This window comes from Argiope bruennichi, chromosome 7 (genome assembly GCF_947563725.1).
Source record: "Argiope bruennichi chromosome 7, qqArgBrue1.1, whole genome shotgun sequence".
NCBI lineage: Eukaryota > Metazoa > Arthropoda > Arachnida > Araneae > Araneidae > Argiope > Argiope bruennichi.
Genome location: NC_079157.1, coordinates 27,020,706 through 27,046,076, shown reverse-complemented (window position 1 = coordinate 27,046,076; position 25,371 = coordinate 27,020,706). Strand labels below are relative to the sequence as shown.

General features: G+C 29.2%; 1 protein-coding gene across 1 annotated transcript in view; it reads left to right on the top strand.

The window, feature by feature from the left end:
- Window positions 1-9,728: 9,728 nt before the first annotated feature.
- LOC129976750 (carcinine transporter-like) overlaps window positions 9,729-25,371 on the top strand; it is a 53,231-nt gene continuing 37,588 nt past the window's right edge. The window contains exons 1-2 of the mRNA XM_056090481.1: window positions 9,729-10,449; window positions 22,282-22,385. Of these exons, the coding sequence (XP_055946456.1) occupies window positions 10,063-10,449; window positions 22,282-22,385 (491 nt within the window). The 5' untranslated portion in view covers window positions 9,729-10,062. The remainder of the gene's footprint in view (window positions 10,450-22,281; window positions 22,386-25,371) is intronic.

Here is a 25,371-nt window from a genome sequence, read left to right as displayed (position 1 = left end):
TCTTTTCCAAATTCAATAATGAACAGTGCTACAAATATAGAATCAAAATTTAAGTAAATCAATCAATCAATTTTTCAAAATATTAGAATAACACATGTTATCGAGAATACAGAAGTGTACAAGATTTAAAAAAATTACGAATATCAAGATGAAAGGCAAAAATTATTTACAAAATTTCCATTTTTTCAAGCTTGGAGAAGTCAAATGAAATAAATGTGTTTAAAAACTCTTTGTGTTTTTAATAAAATAATTTGTTTAAATCAATAAAATAATGTAAGTACTTCAGATGTTTGAAAAGAAATTTTGACAATTAATCTTCCTCTCTCTCTTCTTTTTCAGTTCATCAGATGATCAAAAGTTCATGTTGGCTGACATGACTTACAGACGTTCTACGCCATATAATGTGGAATTTAAAGAATTGAATTCTTTTTCTGCTATGAATTTTAAATGATTTTGTATTTGAATAAAGCCTCAAAATGAAAATAAAAATTTTAATGGCAATTATTATTTTTCCTTCTATTATAAAAATACGAAGCAATTTTAACTAATTAACTTGGAATACAGGATTTCTTTCTTAAAAATATGCACCTTCCGTTATAATCAATTCGTTATAAAGACAATCCATATAGGTAACACTGACAGCGACTCATCTGATTTAGCTGCGAAATTTTGCCATACATTGCATTATTTCGAATACGCCAATTAATCAATTTTCCTTCCAATTCCAACTTTTAATTGCTTTAATTATCTTCCTTAATATGTAACCAAATATGAAGAACTGAGCCATTGAAAGTTTTAACCATTCAAACTTTGTGTAATCAATAAAATTAATGTAAAGAAGATCTTTAACTGTGGCAATATTTCGCCAGATGTTGCGTGGAATGAAAATATTCTCAGGCCTAAAAATTTTAATCTAAAAAAGAATTTTAAGATAAAATATTAAAAAATACAATTCCTTTTATTGTTTGATACTTTTTTAAAAATTAAAATTGAAATATCAGTTAAAGCAAACGAATATTAAAAATCTCTTAAATCTAATTCTCTATAACTTATCGTAAACTGGGATGGCTTAGCGGATTTACGATGAGCGAGGATAGAACTTAGGACCTTGTGATTCGCAGCCGAGTAACAAGACCACAAGACAAAAGCAATTACCACTGTTTCATCGCTGTTAACTGGCGTATAAGCTTTTCACCAGAGTACTCTCCCTCCAGTGAGTCGAACGATTTGGCTGTTGAGTGGTGATGTATTAGCTGTTGATTCTAATGCGCCTGTACCCATTTGAGCATTTGAGTAGCGCCAAGCGTTATGGAGAGCGTATGTGGGTGAGTGGCTGCTGTTGCATCAAGTGAGTCTGACGGCTTTATGTTGCTGCGGCCTTTTTTTTTGTGTGTGTGTGTGTGTGTTGCTGCGTCAAGTGAGTCTCACGACTTTGAGTTGCTCTGGATAGATGGCGCACAACAGCTGTACGAAGGTTGAAGGTTCATCGTCCGAGGTCACCAATGTAGCAGATTTGCGATGAGCGAGGACAGAACCTGGGACCTTGTAGTTCGCAGCCGACAAGACCACAAGACAAAAGCAATTGCCCCTGTTTCGAAGCTGTTAACTGGCTTGTAAGATTTTTACCACAATGGTTTTGTCAGTTTTTTTTTTTTTTTTTTGAAATTATGTCTTTATTTTTAATGATATTTGGATTGTTTCAGAAGTTCTTGGGCCAAGCAATAAAGGTGCTAATGATTTAATCACACAAAGAAGACATTTAATGATAGCCTTTTCGAATGATTTAACCCTTATCAATTTTTATAAATCTTAATTAGAGTTTTCATTTTTATCCTGTTGCATAATTGTTTTTGGCAGTCAAACTATTCAAACATAAGCAAAAAAAAAATAATAATAATAATAATAATAATAATAAATCTGTTTTTGCTCAAATCAGCATATAACTTTCAGAATCACTTTTAGATTTGTATTTCATATTATATTTCGATTCGATAATATAACTCGGCAGTGTTGCTCCAGAGATCTTAGTATATAAGACAACTTCGACTGATTTTAACACAGCTGAAAAAGTTCCTCTTTTAATAGCTTATTTTTGTCAAAGCCGTTTTTTTTATATATTTTAAATAGATAATTTTTTACTTAAAAAGTTATATTATCTTAGTATACAACACTAGAGATCTAAATTAATGGCTTTTGAGGATTTTGAATAATTTTTATACATTACTAATTAACAAAGCAGTTAAAAGAAAAGAAAAATGTGACTAAGTTGCTTAGATTTCCAATAATGATATTTAAAGACTGACATAAAATGTAGCTGAAAATTAACAAAAGTAAAAAGTAGGAAAAACAATAAAATGGTTCAAAATATTGCCGCATTGAAAAAAGACTGCCGAATCTACATGGCCGAATGGTCATGGCACTAGTCTCATAATCAAGAGACCGCAAGCTCGAATCCCGCTCGAGACTATGCGTTCACAGTATATGTAAATATTTAAATCCTTGATTTTATGTTTTCCTTTATTTCATGTTCCAGGAGATACTGGACATTTCTTTCGTTTACCATACAAGTGTTCTGGACTTTTCTTACTGTATCCAGAAGAGTATTCTGGAACTTTCCCTGCTAGTATAAAAGCAGAGCCGGCGTCCTGGCATAGGGGTAGCGCGTCTTCCCCGTGATCTGGGTGTCCCGGGTTCGAGTCCCGGTTTGGGCATGGTTGTTCTTCTGTTGTTCTATCTGTGAGATGTGTGAATGTGCCCTCCTGTAAAAAGGGGTTGTGCAAGCGAATGAGTGATGTGTGAGTGGCAAAGTCGTACTCTTGTCCCTAGTTGGCGCTGCTATAAAAAATAAGAGACGTCTCCCTCAGGCTTAAATCGCTGTCTTCGTAACAGCGGGCTTGTCAGTGGCAAGTGCCATAAGAAACAAACAATAAAAGCAGAAGAATGGTCAGTCACTGTATTCTCAGTTCTGTTAATAAACTGGTTTAACTCTACCTCTTGTTTGTGTCATTGAGTTCTATAACATAGTATCTACGTGACAATATATTTATTACTTTATCCATAATAGGAATGGCAACGGATAAAGTAATTTTTTTCTACTATTTGTAAATCGTATCTGAGTTTTCACTTAGATTCATATATATATAGATTAAATATTTTCTTATCTATTACTATGAAAATGTTATAAAGTGTTTAATGTTATAAACATTTTTATTATAGTCTTTACATAAATTTATACAGTCTTCTCACCTTGAATGTCAAGTAGATTTTTGAAAGCTACCAAATACAAGCATTGTATGAGAGAATTAAAAATATATTTATTATTAGCAATACACACATACATATTGTTTGACAACGGATTCTAAAACACTCCGCGTTTTTCGCATGCGTTTTGATGGGTTAAATTCGTCAAAATACGGGTGAGAGGAAAGATGAAAGGAGAGGATCTTTACATTTAACAATAAAATAAACTCGGATTACTCGCAGACTGAATTAACCCTTTAAAGGGCCATTTTTTTCTATTTATATTATGATAAAATATTTTTAGGCTTGAAATTAGAATAAGAAAAATTATTCATTTAGCTTATTAGATAAATTTAATTTGATTAATTAATTAATTTGGTTAATTAATAATTAAGTAACAAATCCAGACACATCATTTTGTGTAAGATAAAGAACTGAATCATCTGAGTTTCTGTCTTTCTAAAACAATTTGTCAGAACTTATGCCACCCTACATAATTTCATACAAAGATTGATAAATTTAATAGGAAGCATACTTCCCACGGTCCTAGAAAGAGTTAAAATAATACGGTCAGAAACGACACTATACTCATATACACGTGAAAAAAAATGAAACAAAAAAGTGTCTAATAGGGTGAAAATCAAGGTCAAAGAATGACGAAGAACTCCAGAAATTCGCTCCTTCTTCCGCGTCTGTCCCATTAATGCATAGAGTAGCTCTATGCCTTAATGAGACAGAATCGTCGAAAAGTGATCGTCTGAGGATAGTAAAACAAACAGTACAAACATTAGACGCCGCTTGCAGTGATCATAATACTCAAATGATCAGTACAACCGAATTTCTGCAATTCTGTGAAAATACAAAGACGACAGAAAACACAAACCACGAAACGTCATTCATATTATTCATTCGTTTTAATAAAAAAAAAATCGTACAATTTACAGAATGGAAAAAAATTCATGCTTATTTCATTTTTTTTAAGTTGCCTTTAAAACGTTACCGATATCAACAGTTTTTTTTTTTTTTTTTTGAGTTATCAAGCATTTATTACTTAAGTTGTTTATATGAAGAGTATTCATACAAAAAATTTAGTGTACGATTGGAATGACCTTAAAGTATCCGATCATCTGACGAAGCAGGGATCCATTCACATGTCCGTCCTTTTCCCTCACTTTGATAACTCAATCCTTCAAGGCGCGTTAAATGCATGTCCTTATCCATCCCACATCGCTTTCCTTTAGGCGTCAAGTCTCCCTTCTTCCAGAATACAAATTGGATATTAATCCCACATTTCAACAACGAATTAAGCAATAGTTGGAATATTTTCAACATGCCCGTAACATCTTGTTGACTTACATTAGTCTGAGAAGCTGATCATCTTCTTTCAGAAGATCTTATTTATTTCTTATATTTTGGCATATTTTGGAAACTGGCGATGTCCTTTGGTCATAGTCGATGGCTCACTAAAGGTTTATGATTACATTTATGATTTTTTTTTGAATTTTTGCATAAAAATGATTAAAAAAACATCTATAATATCACAATATGCCAGTTCAAGGATAAAAGTTTTATGAAATTGGAAAAAAGAAGTATAAAACAAAAATCTTTTAATTCGAGATTTTTCAAATGATTTACTTTGAATTTTGCAGATAGCTTTAAAAGTGTATATCTAGGCCCTGAACTAAAAAATTAGCGGTTTCATATCCACTATTTAAGTATCGGAACTTAATTGATAAATAGTAAGAAATGTGCAATTATATTCGAATTATGGAGGATTAAAACAATTATATAATGATTCTAAAGGATTTGATTATTTATTCTCCAGTTCAGGAACTGCAGAAAATATTAAGAAATTGTTACATAAAATTCAAATAAAAACTTTGCATTAAATTTTATTTCATAAGATTTTCCGTAAAAAATATCTGCTTAAAGTTAGAATTTGAGAAGATACCATTTAAAGATGTAAAATAGCATTAAAACATGTGTAAATGCCAATTATAAAAATCAGTGTATCTTTCCAAAAAATGGATTTAAAAACAGAATTCAAACTATCTTATAAAGAAAGCTAGCTATTCAAACATTAAGAATAAAATTCATATTTTCACAAAAAAAATTAATATTTCAATATAATCGCCAATTTGAATGAGAGGAAGGTGATGGAATATTGCAGAGGATAAAAGCTTTGTTCAATGGAGGTAATGATAAAAAAAAAAAAAAATCTTTTTTGTTTTAATGTATACCTTTACTTCCGACTTAGATTTTCTCATAGGACCCTTTAAAACTGATCGCTAAAAGCGGATTGTTGATCACTAGAATCAGTGGATTTTTCTATATTTGGATATATTCTATACTATTTTATCAATACATCCGATTGATTCATCCATAATTACTACAAGCTGCGACTGTGGTATATCTATACTTATATAAGTATCAATGTGTGTGTGTTGGCGCTCTAAAGGCCAGACCGTTTGACCTACAGCTACCAAATTTGGTACATGCATACCTTAGAGGTCGGAAATGTGTGCCTGGGGTCCCGTTTTTTGAATTTTTAATTATAATTTAAATTGTTAATTAAAAACAAACTTTCCCGCCAAAAAAATCTTCCATTTTCCCCACCACCAATGAGTAAGGCTTTAGGTTATTTTTTCCCACTCTAATGAGGCTAGGTTAACATTTTTCGGCCGCTTATTGCAAACGATTCTGTTTATTTTCTTAATGTTTTATGCATTTCAGATTCATTCTGAAGTACTTTTGAATTAAAATAAAGAAGAATAAAGGAAATTAAAAATTTCTAATCCGCATAGAAACTCCAACTGGCGTAGAAAAATTCGCGCATTTGCGTTACCGTAACTGGCGTTGAAAATTCACGCATGCGCATTGTGTTCTGATTGTTGACAACGGATACGGACTTGGTTTTGAATGCTTATTTGTTTTCGACAGATTATTTCAAACGATTCTGTTTATTTATTTAGTGTTTGATGCATTTAAAGCTAAACGTTGTTAATTAATCGATCTGTTCGTGATGATTCTGAGAAAATTTCGTTAAAAACTTCTTGAGATATTATATAAATTAAGAAAAATATTCTTTAATGCCCATAAGGTTTGAATATTCAGCGACTCTGTTTTCAGTACTCATAATTAAAAAAATGCTTCGTTTCAATACAAAAAAAATATATTATTATATTTATTGCAGTTTAATCATTTCCATTTTAATTTAAAGCATAAATTCTAGGGGAGCTAATAGAAAATTAAAGAGATACATATTACGTCATGCCTGAAGGCCTTTATAATATTATGAGTGAATTATATGACTATTAAAATTTGAAGTTTTAATATATTTTAATGAAGAAGCAATTAAAATGGGAGTTCTATAAAATATTTAATTATTAAAATTTTAACGTGCATTAAGATTGGTGAACCGGCTGTTCGCCAAAGGCGGCTGGTATGTAATAAATCAGTAATAAAGTTAGAAGCAAAGGGTACAACAAGGCAAAGGTAAAACTCCGGAATTGCTCATAAGAGAATAAAATTAATGTGGAAAGCAAAAAAAGGAATATAGCATTTTCTGTAAAAAGTATAAAGTGAATAAAGTGAAAAGACACCACAGTCTTTACCCCAAAAGCCATTAAACCATTTAGATCGGAGTCAAATTGTTTTACAAAATGCAGGTACTATATGCAGGAATTAAAGAAAAGTGCGTAATAATCAAAAAAGAAAACTGAGGTAGTACAATATAAAGAAATTAAAAGAAGAATGTATATTATTAAAAGAGAAATAAGAATTCAAAGATCCTATCTGTTAACATGTTGGGAAAAAGTATATTGGTTAGATGTGACATGTATCAAGCTATAAGATTTAGATTACTGTCGGGCTAAGAGGGTTGCCAAAGGAAGGTTGATCAAATAAATTGTTAAAGATAATTATGAAAATTAAAGAAAAAAATGCAATCTCCTTTTATTAGAATGTTTTGTTCGAAAAATTCAAAATCGTTTCAGATATAATAGTACAGATAGATAAGGCTTTTTTTTTGTCATAAATTGAAAAACTTAATTTTATAAATTGAATTTTTTGTCATTTGACTAGAAATATCGAAGAATCTTTTTACCTGTCAGAAACATTCCATTAAAAAAAACGATTTTTGTTTTTCAAACTCGTAATTTATTTATTTGATTCGATTTTAATATCATATGTGTGTGGTGTAATCAGTCGTAATTCTCAGTAATAATCAAAATTTTAAATTATTTTTAATATTAAAATTCAATTATAGATATACTATTTATCTATACTTATATTAAGCTCAATGTGTGTGTGTGTTGGCCAGACTGTACCGGCCAGACTATTTGACTCACAGCTACCAAATTTGGTATATGTATACCTTGGAAGTCGGGAATGTGCACCTGGGGTCCCTTTTTCTTAATTTTTAATTAGAATTTTAATTATTAATTAAAAACTAATTTTCCCACCAAAAAAATCTTCATTTTCCCCGCCGCCAAATGAGTAAGGTTTCTGTTTTTTTCCCCACGCTAATGAGACTAGGGTTAAAATTTTTCGGCCGATTATTTCAAACGATTCTGTTTATTTTCTTAATGTTTGATGCATTTAAAATTAAACATTGTTAATTAATCGATCTTTCAGATTCATTCTGAAGTACTTTTGAATTAAAATAAAACAGAATAAAGGAAATTAAAAATGTCTGATCAGCATAGCGTTACCCCAACTGGCGTAGAAAAATTCACGCACTTGCGTTACCGTAACTGGCGTTGAAAATTCACGCATGCGCATTGTGTTCTGGTGGTTGACAAGTATTATCAACGGATGCGGACGATTTAAATGATTTTTAGGTTAGTTGTATGCTTTTGTAATTAAATTGTATTTATGTTAGTTATATATTTTTATATTTGCTTATAGTTTTAAGTAGTTTTTTGTAACCTGTTTTATACCGATTATTTTAAACGATTCGTTTTATTTTCTTAGTGTTTAAACCATTTAAAATTAAAAATTGTTAATGAATCGATCTACTCATAATGAATCTGAGAAAATTTTGGTGACAAATTCTTGAGATATTACATAAATTAAGAAAGATATTCTTTTGTGCCCATAAAGTTTAAACGCTCAGCGACTCCGTTTTCATTAATCATATAAAAAAATGCATAATCATATTTCAGTAAAAAATATTATTATATTAATTCCACTTTAATTTAAAACATAAATTCTACGGGAGCTAACAGAAAGTTAGAGAGATATAAATTACGTTATGACTGAAGGCCTTTATAATATTATGAGTGAATTATATGAAAATCAAAATTTGAAGTTTTAAAATATTTTGATGAAGAAGCTATTAAAGTAGGAATTGCATAAAATATTCAATTATTTAAATTTGAACGAACATTAAGATTGGCGAACCGGCTGGTCGCCAAAGGCGGCTAGTAAATTAATAAAACCAGGTTGAGAATAAATAATAACAACAAAAGATTTGGAAAGTCAGCCATAAAGGTTATGGGATTATTCATAGTTGCAAATGTTTTTAATCAATGCTAATATATTCTTGCAAAAGAATCTAGTATAAATGAAGAATATATTATATAATTTAAATAGATCTTTTCTTAGATTATATAATATAAATAGAGTCATAACGGAAATTTTGAAGTAGAATTATTGTAAAAAATAATATATGAAAAAAAAAGTTATTTTTCTATTAATTTACGACTAATATTGGCTATTTATTAGTCTTTTTCACATTTTAATTACTAGCAAACAAAATTATTTATTTTTTTACTTTTTTTACTTGTTTTTATTGTTAATTATTTACTTTTATTGATGGAAATATAAACAAATGTAATCATCATTATCTTCGAATTTCAAATAATTAAATAACATAAAGATTTTATATTCTTAAATATTAAAAACATAAACTTTATTAATTAACAATATAATTATATTAATTAGAATTTATGTTATTTTAAGGTATTATATAAGCTAAAGAAATTGAATAAAGTGATTCAACAAAGATTGTAACGAAACGATCTTAAACCAAAATTGGCGAAAACAGTTATAAATTTTTAAGAATTAAGGTAATAATACTCTTCTATCGGATAATCAGCTAGCTTAGATGTGAAAACAATGTTAAATAGGAGCAGATTTTTTCCCTAAGTAATAAACACAAAGATCTTTATTTCCTTGAGCAAGATAACGATCATGATCGAATTCCGAACATATTGGTTGACATCATTTTTCTTTTTTCAAAAATAAAATCGTTCTTTCTTATTCTGAAAGACAAAATAAAATTAAAAAGAAACGGAAAGTGAGTATATATTTGCAGATTTTCTTTCTCTCATTCTTTTTTTTTTCTTTTTCTTTTTAAAAGATTTTTAGCCTTTATATAAGAATCTGCGCTTGAAATCGGCTTTTCTTCTTCGCGCAAGGTCAACTTGTGTAACGGCCAGTTCCGCCGAATTATATTTATGATTACTCTGTGTATTGAAAACTTGATTTTCCTCCAGCTGTACAGAAGGGAATTTTTCGACTAACAAGAGTGGGATTGCATCGGGGTTGGGAAAAACACTCTTCAAACCGCCGGCGAGCAACAAGCCCTGCCAAAATCTCTCTCGTCTCTCTCTGTCGACTTCCAACTCTCTAACTCCATGTTCTCAGAGCTCTGCCTTTCTCTATGCAGAATTGTCCCATATTTGGGTTTTAATCCTCTAAGAGGCAAAACAACTACAGAGCGTTGATAAGAATTTAAACAAACTTAAATATTTTATCAGATTAAAAACAGATTTATTTCATTTGAAATTTTATTAGAACAATTATTTCGAAAGTAGTATGGGTACTTTAAAAAGCGAATTAGAATTCGAAAATCTCTTGGAAGATGTCGGTGATTTTGGCAAGTACCAGAAACGATTGATTATTTTTTTCTTGATTCCATCGGCAGCACTTTTGCCATGGTTTACCATGAATATTTTATTCTTGGTCTTTACTCCTGACCATTGGTGCAATGTACCGGAAGTCGCTGCGAGTAATTTGCCTTTAGAAGTTCAAAGAAGCATCATCGCACCTCAAGACCAATCTTCTTGTTTTAGATATGACTTGAATTATACAGAATTTTTAATGTTAGGAGATTTGCATGTACAGAATGGGACTCCTATTATTCCATGTGACAGTGGATGGCAGTATGATCCCACTTATTTCGAGGAAACTGCAGCCAGCAAGGTAAGAAAAAGTTTTGAATGTTTTAATTTTAGAATATTGCATTTCAAATAAAAATGTGCTTTTAAATATAAGACAATGAGATATTTTCAATCAATGTTAAAGTATTAGACAATTCAATGTAAAGATCTAAAATTTACAGATTTAAATATCATTTAAATATATTTATTTTCAAAAGTTATTCAATTTTGGAAAAAAATTATTGTAAATATTTTTGCCAATGTTCGTAAAATAGTAATTGGTAATTATCAAAATTTTAATCTGAGTGATTAATTTTTTGTTAAGTTTATTTTTAATATTTTAAAAGTTGTAATATTTTATTTCTTTGTTATGTTTCATTTGCAACTACAATACCATGTTGTTTTCGAAAATCAATTAATTCCATTTCTCTATCTTTTCTTTTTCAACGTTTATCCTGGAATTTTAAGTATTATAAAATGTTGAAATTTAAATTTTTTGTAATATATTATTTAATTAGTTAAATTTGCTTTAAAAATTTTATCTATATTTTTTATTTTTAACAATAAAAAAATTTTATACTTTTAGTAATTTTGCTGGGAAAAATTATCTCGATGATGCATAATTTTAATAAGCTTGTTTGTAAAAAATAAGTACATTTTTTCTTGTGAAAAATTATTTATTATTATTTATGCAAGAATTTTTTTCTTTTGATATTTATAAACAACAAATATTATTTTGAACAAATTGTTAATTAAATTGTTTGATATAAATTTGATTCAAATCGCTTAGTGAAAATAATTATATACCGTTAATTTATAATACATTTTAATTTCACACATCTCATATAAATATATGAAATTAAAATAGCTTTTTAAATGGGGGAAACTGATGCGAAAATGTTTTATTTTTGAATATTTGAGAATACATATGTACCATAAAGTAAATGTATGCTATGCATGCAGCGATAACTATAAAAAGGCTTGAAATAAATACTTTAAATACTTCCATTACTTTTTTTATTAAGGAAACTTCTTCGCTCAAATTAGGAGATTTCAATATATATATTTTCATAAGAAACTGTTATTTTTTTTCTTTCGGTATTGTACCCGTTTAAACTTTTAAAAAAAATTTAGATAATTGCATGAGCTAAATTACCTTTCGAGTAAAAGAAATAATTCATTAACTTATATTTAATTTTAGAAAATAAAAATAAATTTTATTCAAAGTAATAATTAATAATCATCACAATTCAGAAAAAAATGGCAACTATAAAATAATTTTTATGCTATATTTGTCTTTTTTATCGATATAATTAAAAGTTTGCTTCAATTTTTACCCTTAAGTAACCCTGTCCTAATCGTAACAAAGCTTGTAATAACTTAATGACCAGCGAGTAGCGTGCTTGGAATTAATTTCAAGAGCTGTTGCATGTTCAATTCATCCGTGACGATCAATTGTCTTCCAGCATGGATGAAGTAAAAAGTTCCGCAGTCGGCATTTCGTCGTTTTTTAAAAGTATGAGCTCTTTCCCAAAATATTTCTTTTAAATTAAAACAAAGTAGAATTAGAAAGTAAAATTAAAATAAATGCGACCGAAATTTTTAAAAAGAAAATCCAATATTACTGTTACAAAAATTTTTTGTTTATACTTTAGCAAAGGGAGAATCTCTTGATTTGGGAATGTGTGATTCCACCAGAAACAACGATTTCTTTGACTTCTTTGAATTCAGGAAAATAATACCTTCCATATATATGCACTGGATTTGTAATCGATAATTTATAATAGATCCTGTGAACCTCGGTATCATTAATTTCTTTTTAAAAAATCGGCATACTTTTTTTTTAGAAATTTTTGATGTACCAAAATAGCAAAGAGGTCGTAAATCGTAAAATAAAGCTTTAAAAAATTAATAAACAAATAAACAAAAGCAAAAAAGTTTAAAAATTCCGTCGAAATAAAGACTTTATATTAAAATACAGAATTCTGAAATCAAAATGAACAATTTCAAACTGCTCGAGCGCAGACGATTTTTATTAAACTGATAAATTCAAAGATTCGTTCAATAAAAAAAAAGAAAATTAAAAAATATTCTTTTCGTAATTCGCTTAAAATAATGTTAATCATTATTCAAAATAATCACATTAAAAAAATTAGATAAATATTTAATTAAATTTTTAAATCAATAACCACCTTTCTTAATTGTCCGTACTTTTAAAGATTCTGTAGTAGGTATACAACACAGCAACTAAAAATTACCAGAAAGATTGCTAGCTAAACTACTCCCTTTGATTGTTTGAGTTACATATTGGTGACAAACTTTAAGGCCATATTAAAGTATATTTCACAGGAATTAATCTCTTTGTAGAATTCTTGACCTGAACAAGCAATGAATTCGTCAAAGAACATGGAAAGTTGAAAAATATGTCGAGTTAATAATATGATGAAAAAAAAGATAAACTTCTATCTGTTATCGACGCTCATTTGCTCATTTCAGAACTTTTATAAGCAAAAAAAATAAAAACAGTTAAATTGAAGAATATTTCAGTTTCAGAGCTGAACGATTTTTTGTTTTGTTTTGTTTATCATGAAATTCTCGAAATTCGCTTTCTTTTGTCTAGATCTTAAATATATATCAAGTCGTGGGTAGACTCAACCTTCAATGAATTCTAGATTTGAACTTGCAATGACCTTGCCATTAGACCACCAAAATTGCAAAAGAACAAGACATGTTTTCTCGCCAAATGGCTATACAATGCCGAATTTCTGTCATCTGTAACTTATCGAAATTACGACATTTGGAGAGAAATCACCAAAATGAAATTCACTTTGGCGACCGTCCCTTATTTTTAATTAATTTTGCAAATTATTGGAACTTCATACTTTTGAGAAACAAATGGATCCATTAAATCTAATATCTCTCATTTATTACCTTATTTCAAGTTTTAGTAAACAAAAGGCAGTTACAGTTACTGAGTAATTTAAGTTTGATAGCCTAATGAAATGCTTTGTTTATACAAAAACATCGTTTCCCTTAATCCGGAAAGTAAGCTGTCGCCAACCGTTGACAGATATAAATTCAACGAAACTATGACGCTTACATAATACTCTAAGGCGGTCAACATGTTAAAAATCTGTTTTACTTTCGCTTTTGGGTTAAAAATTCTCTCGTTACCGTTTATTTCTATTCCGCAAACATGAGCCTTAAATGAAGGTATATACATTTCAAGCACGGATAGACTAAGTCGGATTATGAAACAGGGAATGTAGGCAGCTGTGTAGGAGACATGGAATCTTGGAGCTTCTGAATTATTTTGTCTACGATATTTTCAATGTAATCTAATTTTGGACTTTCATTTGGTTTACAATGGCCATTATGTGAACATATTCGAATTAAATTTAAGTATTATTTGAATTTCAGATCATAATTTATCAGATTTCTTCTTGTTTTCAAATGTATTTGCGGATCTTTTTTTTTCTTTATTGCTTTACAAATCAACAGCAATTGCATATTTTTACTACAGTGTTTCGATTACGTTAAAAATAACTGATACTTCATTTGCCGATTTGTTAAAAATTGCTTTTAAATTTGATTTTTTTTAGAAGCGAGACATTGAAACTAAATTTCTTGCAAGTTACAAACAATTTAATGTTTTACTATATCTGTATGATTTAATGGTGTTATATAGATAATAGAATTAATAAAAGGGGAACCCCAGAAACCTATATTGTTTGGAGACCTATACAGAGTTTGATTGCCCCAATGGATAAATAACAATCATAAGCTCTTCGTAAGTGAAACCTGAAAACATATCGACATTTTTGGTACAAATCGAAATTAAGATTCTTATAAATAAAAGTAAAATGTGTTTGAATTTATCAATACCAATCAAATTTGCAGTAAAATTTCTAGATATTTCTAAAGTAAAATAAAAGAGGGTTATGGATACCAGTGTCTCGTTGTTGCAAATTCTACCTAACGATTTACAGCTTTATATTCAAACTTTTTTTAAAAATCGTTGTAAAACTAATTAAATATTATGCGATAAGTAATTTTGAGGAAATGCATCAATAGAATTTTTGTGATTATAGCATTACGAATATATTGACATAGTAAAACGTCTATTTTGGAGAATTGTGTCCAAATGAATGTATAATACAATTGGAATTAATTGCTATTTTATAGATATCGAATTTTCTATATAGCAGTTTTGTCAAGTATCTCCATTTTCAATTACAAATAAAGAAATTGCAATTAGTTGCACAATAGACTACAAAGAATGCAATAATAAATTTTGAAAAGAATCAATATTAAATTTTTATTATTATTATTATATTATGCGACAGCAGATCAATCTCAAAATTTGAAAATCAGAGTTGATTCCTTTTTTGCGGAACTGCGTGCAAATACTTTATTTAAACGTATGTCATTAAATAAATTACTACTTATTTATTTGCACGATTCAAGGGGGATATTTCATTTGTATATGTACAAAAATTAAAAGTTTTGCAGCTGATCTTAATTATTCAACTTTCATCCATAATTAATCATCATCTTTCCTAATTAATTTTATTTTGCAGTATAATTTGCATCAATAAGCGATTTTTTTTTATCCTATCATTACTTTTATTTGTATAGCAATAGCTTTTAGAAACTGAGTTTGAAAACAGAAAAGGAATTTTTAAAAAAAACATATTATTGTACATTAGATGATTCAAAAGCTATTAGTTCGATTTTTTTAAGTTCCTGACTTTCCTGTTAACATAGAGTTTAGTTAGCGGTTACAATTAAGATTTGTTTTGAATGATTATAAGATAATACTAAAACCAGTAAAAACAAATCATGAAATATTTTTCTGATTATGTTTTTCGTTAATACAGCCCTACACTGCCACCTCATTAATCATAAGTATTTAATTGAAATTAACAGATACATTAATTAAAAAAACTTATAAAAAAATAAATAATAATTTTTAAGGTTCTTAATTCCCACCTAAACCTAGTGCTGTACAATGTATACAGTAATATAACGTATTTCACACTTTTTTTAGCACTGTACATGTTAAATTTGAATTGATCTTAAGCGATCTTAAGCGATCAGTCAATACGCCGAGAACATTAATTACGTTTAATTAGAGTTAAATCTCTTATTCATAACTTGACGTTCATGATTATCTCAACAAAGTATTTTGAAGCATCATATTATAACAGGCATAAAAGCCGTATTATTTTAATAGTCTTGCACCTTTCCTAATTATTTTATATGTGAACCATCCAGATAGAATCGAATCTCATGCCATCATGAGAACTTACGGGTCTTAGTAATCTATCTCAAATTACTCGTTGTTTTCCCTGTAATGTAATTCCCCTTTCTGATCCTTCGTGCATACAATGCGGACAGTTAATATAACTTTTTTTTTCTCTTTCACTTTCAATCATAGGGAAGATGAAGTAATAAAAATGATTTTAATTTCGCAGCAATAATTAAATCTTTTGTAGATATTGTGTAAAAAAAAGTAATAAAAATATGGCCGAAATTCAGGGAAAATAATTAGGCGACAATTAAATTGTTATTTTTACGATGATAATATTTAGAATATTAAAATACTGCAAAAATCGGTTTTGCGTAGCAATATTTTCAAGAGTTATCAAGAAAAAAGCTATATCTCACTTAATTTCTAAATAATTAAAACTCTAATAAATCTTTAAAACAAATGTTCCAAGATTTAAATTTTCATTTTCCAAAATTTATCTATTTCCAATTAAATAGTTCTATATAAAGCGATCTATCCTGTAGAATGCTAATACATAAATAGACACAAACAACCTTTTTTATTATTAATAGAGATTATTGTATTCAAAATATTGCAAACTATCTTTTTATCGTAATTACTTGCTTATTTATATATATTATTTTGAAAATATTATAATTATTATAAATTTTTAATTATAATTATTATTTTATATAGTAAATTATATTATTCTTACGTTGTTAGACTTGAATAATTTATTTTGGAAAATACAGTCTTCCCGACTTAAATTGAGTTCTGCTTCAACTAGGCTTAAGTCGGAATTATATTTTTCAATGCTAATTTCGTTCAAATGGATTTAATAAATTGTATATGAAATTAGAAAATTCAATCAATCCACGTGTAATTTTTCTTTAAAATAAAAAATACATTATTGTGATTTACTGCAAACAAAACATAAGCTTCGTTTCTTTTTTACTTTCTTGCATGCGTAATATAGAGAAAGTATAGTAATCATCAAAAACTTCGAACACGAGATTATGACGAATCCCCATGTTTTAGACCTCCCTGAGATCGAAAAGCACATTTTTGGAAAATGTCCGTCCGTCTGTCTGTGACAAAGTTAACTCAGAAACGCTTTGAGCTGAACGGTTGAAATTTGGTATATGATCTTTACATAAAATGTCTATATTTCTGTCATATTTTTAGCTAAATCCTTGAAAAGTAAACCTGTCTGTCCAGCTGTTTGAATATAATTTAACACGATAACTACAAAACGAAAAGAGCTAGATGGATAAAATTGTGTTCACATATTTAACATCTATAGTATTAATACCTATAAAAATCTGAACCAAATCTAGCAAAGAGTTCACCGTCTATCGGTCTGTATTTTCAGAAATAGGTAAAAACTATAGTAAAATTTTCGTCGTAAATATATCAAATTTGGTATCTGATTTTGTGACTACAAGTGTAGTTTTGTGTCAATTTTTTTACCCTTTGGAAACAAGCGACATAAAAACAATCGTAGGCAATCGTAACTCGCCTTGAATGACACGATAGATTCAGTAAAAATGTTAAATTCACACCAAAGATTAACATTTCGTAACTATTGTTCACCAATGCTATGCAAGACGTTTTCTTGGATAACCCCTTTATTAGAAAGTATGCCAGAAAGTTTTGTGGTGACCATTTCCGCTGGTTTATCTTAAATGTGGATGACCAAAGTCGCATAAGCTGCGGAAAATTATCATCAATTTTAGTTTAATATTGCTTGTTGAATTCATTCTAGAGCCTAATTCGAACTTCGAATTCAGAGTCTATTTATCTTAATTCGAACTTCTGGATAAATTGAATGCTTATAGTGTCTGCTGAATTCTAATTATCCAAATTCCACTGTATTTACAAAAAAGAAATCAAAAAATAATCGCACGCATTGACCTTCTACAGTTTCCTTACCTTGCAGTTGTTGTCACTGATCCAGTTGCTGAAACGATTAATCTTGCTTTCAATGAGAAAAACATTCTAAAATGTTCAACGTCAAGTAAATGAGTTTATTTTTTTCAACTTAGATTGTTTGTTTGAACTAACATAGCCACACCTTCAGAAATTTTCTGTACAATTGCTCATATGTTGCCACATTGAGAATGAAATTAGTTAAATTTCATTTTAAAAACTTTTCCACTGCTATGAAGGATTACTTTTTGATGACGTTGCAAATTAAGGAAATTCTGAACCATATACATTTATTATGTAGAAATATAATATAAATACATATTTAGCATGCAGTAAGAATAAAATTTCAGTACGATTTGTGAAAAAAAAAATAGCATTTTCATATAATTCTCATCCACAGTTTCCTGCAATTTTAGGCTTCTTAATTTTAATTGCATTCATTTCTTTAGAATGTATGATCGTAAATGATCATTACTTGTTTAAATAGCCTGATTTTTGTAAATTAAGGAAAGAGAGAAAATATAGCGGTAGCTCAAAAAGTCATGCATTGATTTTGATGAAACTGAAATGAGTGAGCAAGAAGTTCAAAGTAATATGAAAACATTTATTTATTTATTTATTTCAAAGGCCCAGAAGATTGGCTATGATACCATTAGATTTCTAGCCTTCCAATATTTCTGAACTTTACAGTTTAAAACCGCAAGTGCAGAGCACGAGTCAAGGTGAGTAACATCAAAAATTTAATGTTGTTCGCGCAGAAGACATAAGGGAGAGTCACAAAGCCCAAGTCAATACAAGTTAGGAGATGAGCCCTTTTTTCATGTGAGAGGCCGTCAGCATTCTACTGAAACAGTATTAAAACTTTATACGTCTTGCAAAAATTTTCAGTAAAATTTAAGAGACACACGGAAGTAGGCAACGTCGTAGCAAATTTAGTGTTAACCTGGGTGCACCGCGTGGAGGTCTGTTACGTTACACCCTACATGAAAACATATAAGCAAACAGGATTATTTGTTTTTAGAAGCCAACACTTGCAATGGTATTGACAAATTAATTGTTTCGGTTAGGTATAGAAAACATATTTTTAATACGGAGTATAACTGTCTAAGGCAGGGATGGCGAACCAGTAACATGACACGCGACATAATATTTTGTGCACGCCGCAGTTTAAAACGGTTTGCATTTTTCGGCTTGTATGTGACTTCAATTGATAAACTGAATTTGTCTCAATTTGATTGGTTGGAAATCGAAGAATTTGAAATGCAACTGATTGATTTCCAGTCTAGTTCAATGTGGATTCAAAAATTTATTGAAACCAGGAAAAAGTAGGAATTGATTGAAACAGAAAGGTTAACAAGCAACATAAATAAAAATCACAGTAACGAAATTTTGGAAACATGGAATTCGATTCAAACATTTAACTGTTTGAAGAAGCTGGCTCATTCTGTTTTAAGCATATTTTCATCTATTCCTGCGAGTCATTTTCAGAGAGGAATAACATTAAAGACTCAATTAGAAACCGTTTGGCAGATGACTCCAATTCAGCGTGCATTCTGAACATCTTACAATCCTTGTACAAATTGTCATCTAATCTGCAACAGAAGTCGCATTAACTCTACTTTAATTTGAATTGCACGTATAACTAAACATTTCTACTATACAGTGCAAAATTTGTTTTGTATTGTAATTTGTAAATAAACAGTTTTGAGATGTTAGTATTTAGTTTTATTATTTTCCCAATAATCACAGGCCAAAATTATTTGACGGCACGTCTATGCCTCATTAGACATTTCTTTAGAAAAAATGGCACGTTGATCCATAAAGGTTCGCCACCCCTGGTCTAAGGCATATATATAACACGTAACATATGATGCTGTTATATAGTCTATTAATTCTATAGAAAGAGAGAGGCTTACTCTTACAAAGCTGTCCTGAATTTGGCAGTTGTCAAGAATTGATTGCAGCGGACTATCTCCATAAAGCATTTCAAACAGGCTCAATAGAATTCAAGCTATGAATTCAAAGCATTTCAAACATGCTCAATAGAATTCAAGCTATGAATTCAAAGCATTTCAAACATGCTCAATAGAATTCAAGCTATGAATTCAAAGCATTTCAAACATGCTCAATAGAATTCAAGCTATAAATTCAAAGCATTTCAAACATGCTCAATAGAATTCAAGCTATGAATCGAGATGACCACTCCATGTTTTGAGTTTTTGCCTACAAAGATGATCAGCTACGGTATGAAACTTTTTCCCATCAAACGTTGATGACTTGCAGGTAGGTGTAAACATCAAGAAATCAAGGGCCCTTATAGAAAGGCATGGAGGTTTCATTTTTACATTTATTGAAGTTTATGCCATTTCCTCATATTCAATTTTTTGTATAATTCTCTTTCATAAATGTTTAATGGATAATAATGTTCCAGAATTTTTTTCTAACCAATCAACTTTTACTTTTGCTGTCCTGACCTCGTTCGAGAAAACAACAACTCGCTCCACAAATTTATTTACTGTTGTAGTTAATCTGCAACTATGAACCCGATTGGGTCTAGCATTGTCGTCTTGTAATATGAAATTATTGTCTAATACACAGGCATAACAACATGCATAAATCTGATCATTAAAAATGACTTACGATTTTTATTTAATCAAATTTATAAAAAAAATACAATAATAGACTGGTAAAAAATATATGAATATATGAATTATATTAGAAGTACAATGACTGTTTACATTTAATTATTAAAACTATTATTAGATAAACAATAGTAATTATTAAATAACTGGAAGAAGAAAGATTATTCATTTATTTCTAATGGATGGGATTTTTTTTTATTCATTTATGTTGTGTTCCGTTTGAGAGATCTTGGGAAAATAATAATTTTCAATCTTAATATATATAAATTACGTGTCACGTTGTTTGTCCGCGATGGACTCCTAAACTACTTAACCGATTTTAATCAAATTTGCACACCGTGTGCAGTTTGATCTAACTTAAAAGATAGGGTAGGTTACATCTCAATTTATAGCCGCAAAATTATTTTATTGCAAATTTATTAATTAAAAACTAACTTTCCCGCCAAAAAATCTTTCTTTTCCCCACCGCCAAATGAGTAAGGCTTCAGTTTTTTTCCCAACAGTAATGAGGCTAGGCTTAAGATTTTTCGGCTGATTATTTCAAACGATTCTGTTTATTTTCTTAATGTTTGGTGCATTTAAAACTAAACATTGTTAATGAATCGGTCTTTCAGATTCATTCTGAAGTACTTTTGAATTAAAATAAAACAGAATAAAGGAAATTAAAAATTTCTAATCTGCATAGCGTTACCCCAACTGGCGTAGAAAAACTCACGCATTTGCGTTACCGTAACTGGCGTTGAAAATTCACGCATGCGCATTGTGTTCTGATTGTTGACAATATTATCAACGGATAATTCTTGATTTAAATTATTTTTAGGTTAGTTTTATGCTTTTGTAAAATTTTATTTATGTTAGTTATATATTTTTTGTACATGCTTATAGTTTTAAGTACATCATTTTTTAAGAAGTTTCTTTAAACCTGTTTTCGACCGATTATTTAAAACGATTCATTTTATTTTCTTAGTGTTTGGTGCATTTAAAATTAAACATTTTTAATTATTTGATCTGCTCATGATGAATATGAGAAAATTTTGTTAACAAATTCTTGAGATATTACATAAATTAAGATATATATATATTCTTTAGTGCCCATAAAGTTTAAACGCTCAGTGACTCTGTTTTCAGTAATCTTATTATAAAAAAATGCTATGTTTCAGTAAAAAATATTATTATATTAATTGCAGATTCATCCTTTCCACTTAATTCAAAGCATAAATTCTACGGGAGCTAACAGAAAATTAGAGAGATACATATTACGTTATGACTGAAGGCCTTTATAATATTATGAGTAAATTATATGACTATCAAAATTTGAAGTTTTAAAATATTTTGATGATGAAGTTATTAAAGTAGGAATTGCATAAAATATTTAATTATTAAAATTTTAACGACATTAAGATTGGCGAACCGGCTGGTCGCTAAAGGCAGCTAGTACTACTATGTTTATTTAAAATTATTTTCCTATAATTTCATTATAACAGTTAAATATTTTATTGGTAATTAATGAAATCATTAATTAATAATTATGGTTAATTTTTTAATACTTCAGTCACATTTTCAAGGTACAGATATTCAAATAAATAAATAAATAAGTACTTGTTTTATATTTGTTTAAACGTGAACTTTGTTGAAATTTGTTGAAGTATAAACTAATTATATTGATCGATACTAAATTGACCAGTTATTAAACGAGAATCATCATAACGTTCAACCTCAAAATGTTTGAACTCGACATTACTCTTCCCTATAAAGGTTCGATATACAAGCCAATTTATTTGCATGATTCCTGTGTTGTTATTTGAGATAGTTCAATTCGTCTCTTTCTTGGTTAATCTAATCGGATTTCTCTTAATCATTATGAAACACTACTTTTAGCATTTTAGGTAATGCTTTATATTTAATACTGAATCTCAGATCACATTTTTATCGGTTATTTTTATTCTTAGTGATTCTGGACACAATTTCTTTTTATTTACAAGAAGCAGTATAAGAATAATGCCTAACATTTGAAAAATTTTGTTTTATATAGTGGAACATGGTGTGCAAAGACGATCACTACCCCAGTTTCGTCATGACGCTGACTAATGTTGGAAGCATTTTTGGTACCCCTATATATGGAACATTATCAGACAGGTAAGTGTTTTTTCCATATTGATTAAGCATATTTTTCTTATTCGTTTTAAGATGACACGGTACTCAAAAAATCATTAAAGGAAAATCGAAAATTTTTTTATTGGCTCATATAATAAATTGAATCTTTCTAAATGTGCCTGCAAAATTTTAGAGAGTTAGCTTTATTTTTTTATTAAGTTATTGAAAAATTCTTGATGCATGACAGGAAAGTAAACAATGTTGCCACGCTCACTTTTCAGATTCAAACACCTGTAAAAGAAGCTCATTTGCAAAAATATTGCCAATTTACCAAAGGCTTGTATCAAATGAGCTATTAGAGCAATATATTCGGTGCTTGACGCAAAATTCCTTTGAGACTCTCCACAGTGTCATTTGGAGTAAATGCTCAAAAGTTACAACTGCATCGATCAAGCAGAACAGCAGAAATATACATTTCATCAATATTGATATGCGTATTAATTTTTTTAAAGGTGTTATAATAAAGATTTGGGATCTTTCATTAGTTTTTCTTTATATCGTCAATATACAAATATGATATTTTTTGTTTCAATATTTTTTTCATTTTTTAACTTTAAACAATTTAGAATAACTTGAATCATATTTTGTAAAAATTACAGGCAAATTGGATAGATTTTATTTTATGATTTAGATGAATAAAAAATTTAGATGCATTTTTCTCCATTTTTTTGTTTTTGCTTATATGCTATATTTCGAAAGCCTAAGGCTTTCTTAAAAATGGGGGTAAGGGTGTGAAATTTTCTGTGAATGTTCAGAAATATATATTTTATAAAACCTAGTATGGAATTAGCTTTAAAGTTTGTAGTATTTTTTTTAAATGTCCAAAATCCAAATTTGGGCATTTTTCATATCTTTTTGTGTTTCTTACAATAAAAAAAATTATAAAAAACTAAATACTGTTGGCAGGGGGAAATCCTTACTATGTTTTTAGTAGCATATTAATAGCTACCTGGAAAAAAATTTGGAGAAAAATCTTCATATTTAAAAAAGCCTTAAAGTTTTAAAGAAAGCTCGACATTTTTAAAAAAAATTAAATTGTTAAAAAAAATGTAAATTATTTCAAATAAAATTTTAAGGGAGAGATATAGAGTACTATTTTTACATAAAATAATAGTAAAATATAATTTTAAACATTATAATAAATTTAAAAAAACATTTTTAAGGTACCGTGTCGCCTTAACCTGCAGAAGTAGTTTCCTAGAAACCTTATCGTATATTTTTTAATAGACTTATTGATGCTCTTCGTGATTTATTAATCACATGCCATTGGAGAACATTAATTACGAAAAAGCCTATTTTGCATTTTTTCCGGCAATTAATTGTTTGGATTCAGTTAATGCAGAGGTACCAAAAAAATTAAATATTATTTTGAAGGCCTTTTTCCAGGTAGAATGAAATCAAAATGTGACAGAATTATAAATGTAGCCACAAAATCATATATCAGATTTCATGTATTTAAGCCATTGCGTTTTTGAGCTATCGCGTTTACATGCTTGTGAAAGAGCAAACTCACAGACGGTCAACCCTTTGACCAATAAGATTTAAATTTTGATAAGTATCTACACTTTAGATATAAATCTCGTATTAAATTTTATCTATCAATTTCTCTGCCTTTTTATAGTTATTGCGTTAACTCATACTCAGACAACTCGATAGACCGACTTTTTTTCAATTAATATCATTCAAAATTTAATAGAAATCTACAAATTTGATGTAAAGATCTTAGTCCAAATTTCATCTGTCTAGCTCAATGCGTTTTTGAATTATCGTTTCTACGAATAGATAATATAATATATATAGAGATAATTCTACGAATATAATTCATAAAATGTTTTTTTTTCACTCGAGGAAGTCTGGAACTTGGAATTTTATCAAATGAGTTCAAATCCTTTGATGATTAGCATACTTTTCCTTTGTATACTTCGTATATGAGAAATTAAAAATTCTCGTACCATATGGATTACATATAATATGAAGTTCATCCAATTAATTTTTAACCAAGCAACGTTTTAATCTCTTGCCCAACATGCATCGACGAATTTTGATACTGTCTTCAATTCTCCCTTCTTTGCATTCCTATTACAATTCTATTCATGAAATTTCATTGCATTCCCTTCATTAGTTAATTTTTTGACGATTGCAGTACTTTTCTTTTGTCCTTCGCATAGGAGAAAGTAAAAATAAAACTTGAAAATTGAAGTTAACATAAATCTTAAAAGGCTAATATTCTTTTTAATCAAAAACACCGGGGTACACCTCGAAATGGGGATGAGAGGCTTCCGGTATAGTGGTTGGATCTCGCCACCCTGGAGGGCACGCAAAAAAGGTGGGGTATCTGGCTCCTCCCATCGATGATGGAACGTACTTCCTTCGGGAATGGTTGTATCGTGGCCGGTGATGGCTCTTAGAACTCAACCACAGTTCCCGCCAGTGTTGCTGTTGCAACGGTCCGGTCATTCAGCTTTTTTTTTTTTTTTTTTTTTTATCCATGTCCTTCGGACAGGTCGGAGAGTCAGTGATATCACTTCCCTTTTAATAAACATATGCATTACATGGAATAGTTATAGAGCTGATAAATTTTGGGAAAACCTCCATTTAATTATTCCCTAGACATTGGGTGGAGCCCCAAACATCCTATCGTTAAGAAACAAAATAACGATATATAAATAAATATTTTGTCCACTTCTAACAAATGTAGTCCTGCTCTGGGGAATGATAACAAAAACATACAGAGAGAAAATTCACATTTCCTCTTAGGAAAATTCTCTGCATCACGATGGATGCGCCATGATGCATGAAAAATAATTTTCTACTTAACTACCGGAAAAGTTATAAAAACAAACTTAAGATTTCATCCAGAAACCGCCTGAAAACTTTTCAACCAAATCGAAAATTTTCCTGATATTCTTCATTCTTTACCGACAATAAAGTATTGTAAACAAATTTTTGGTTCGCTCTAAAAACACTT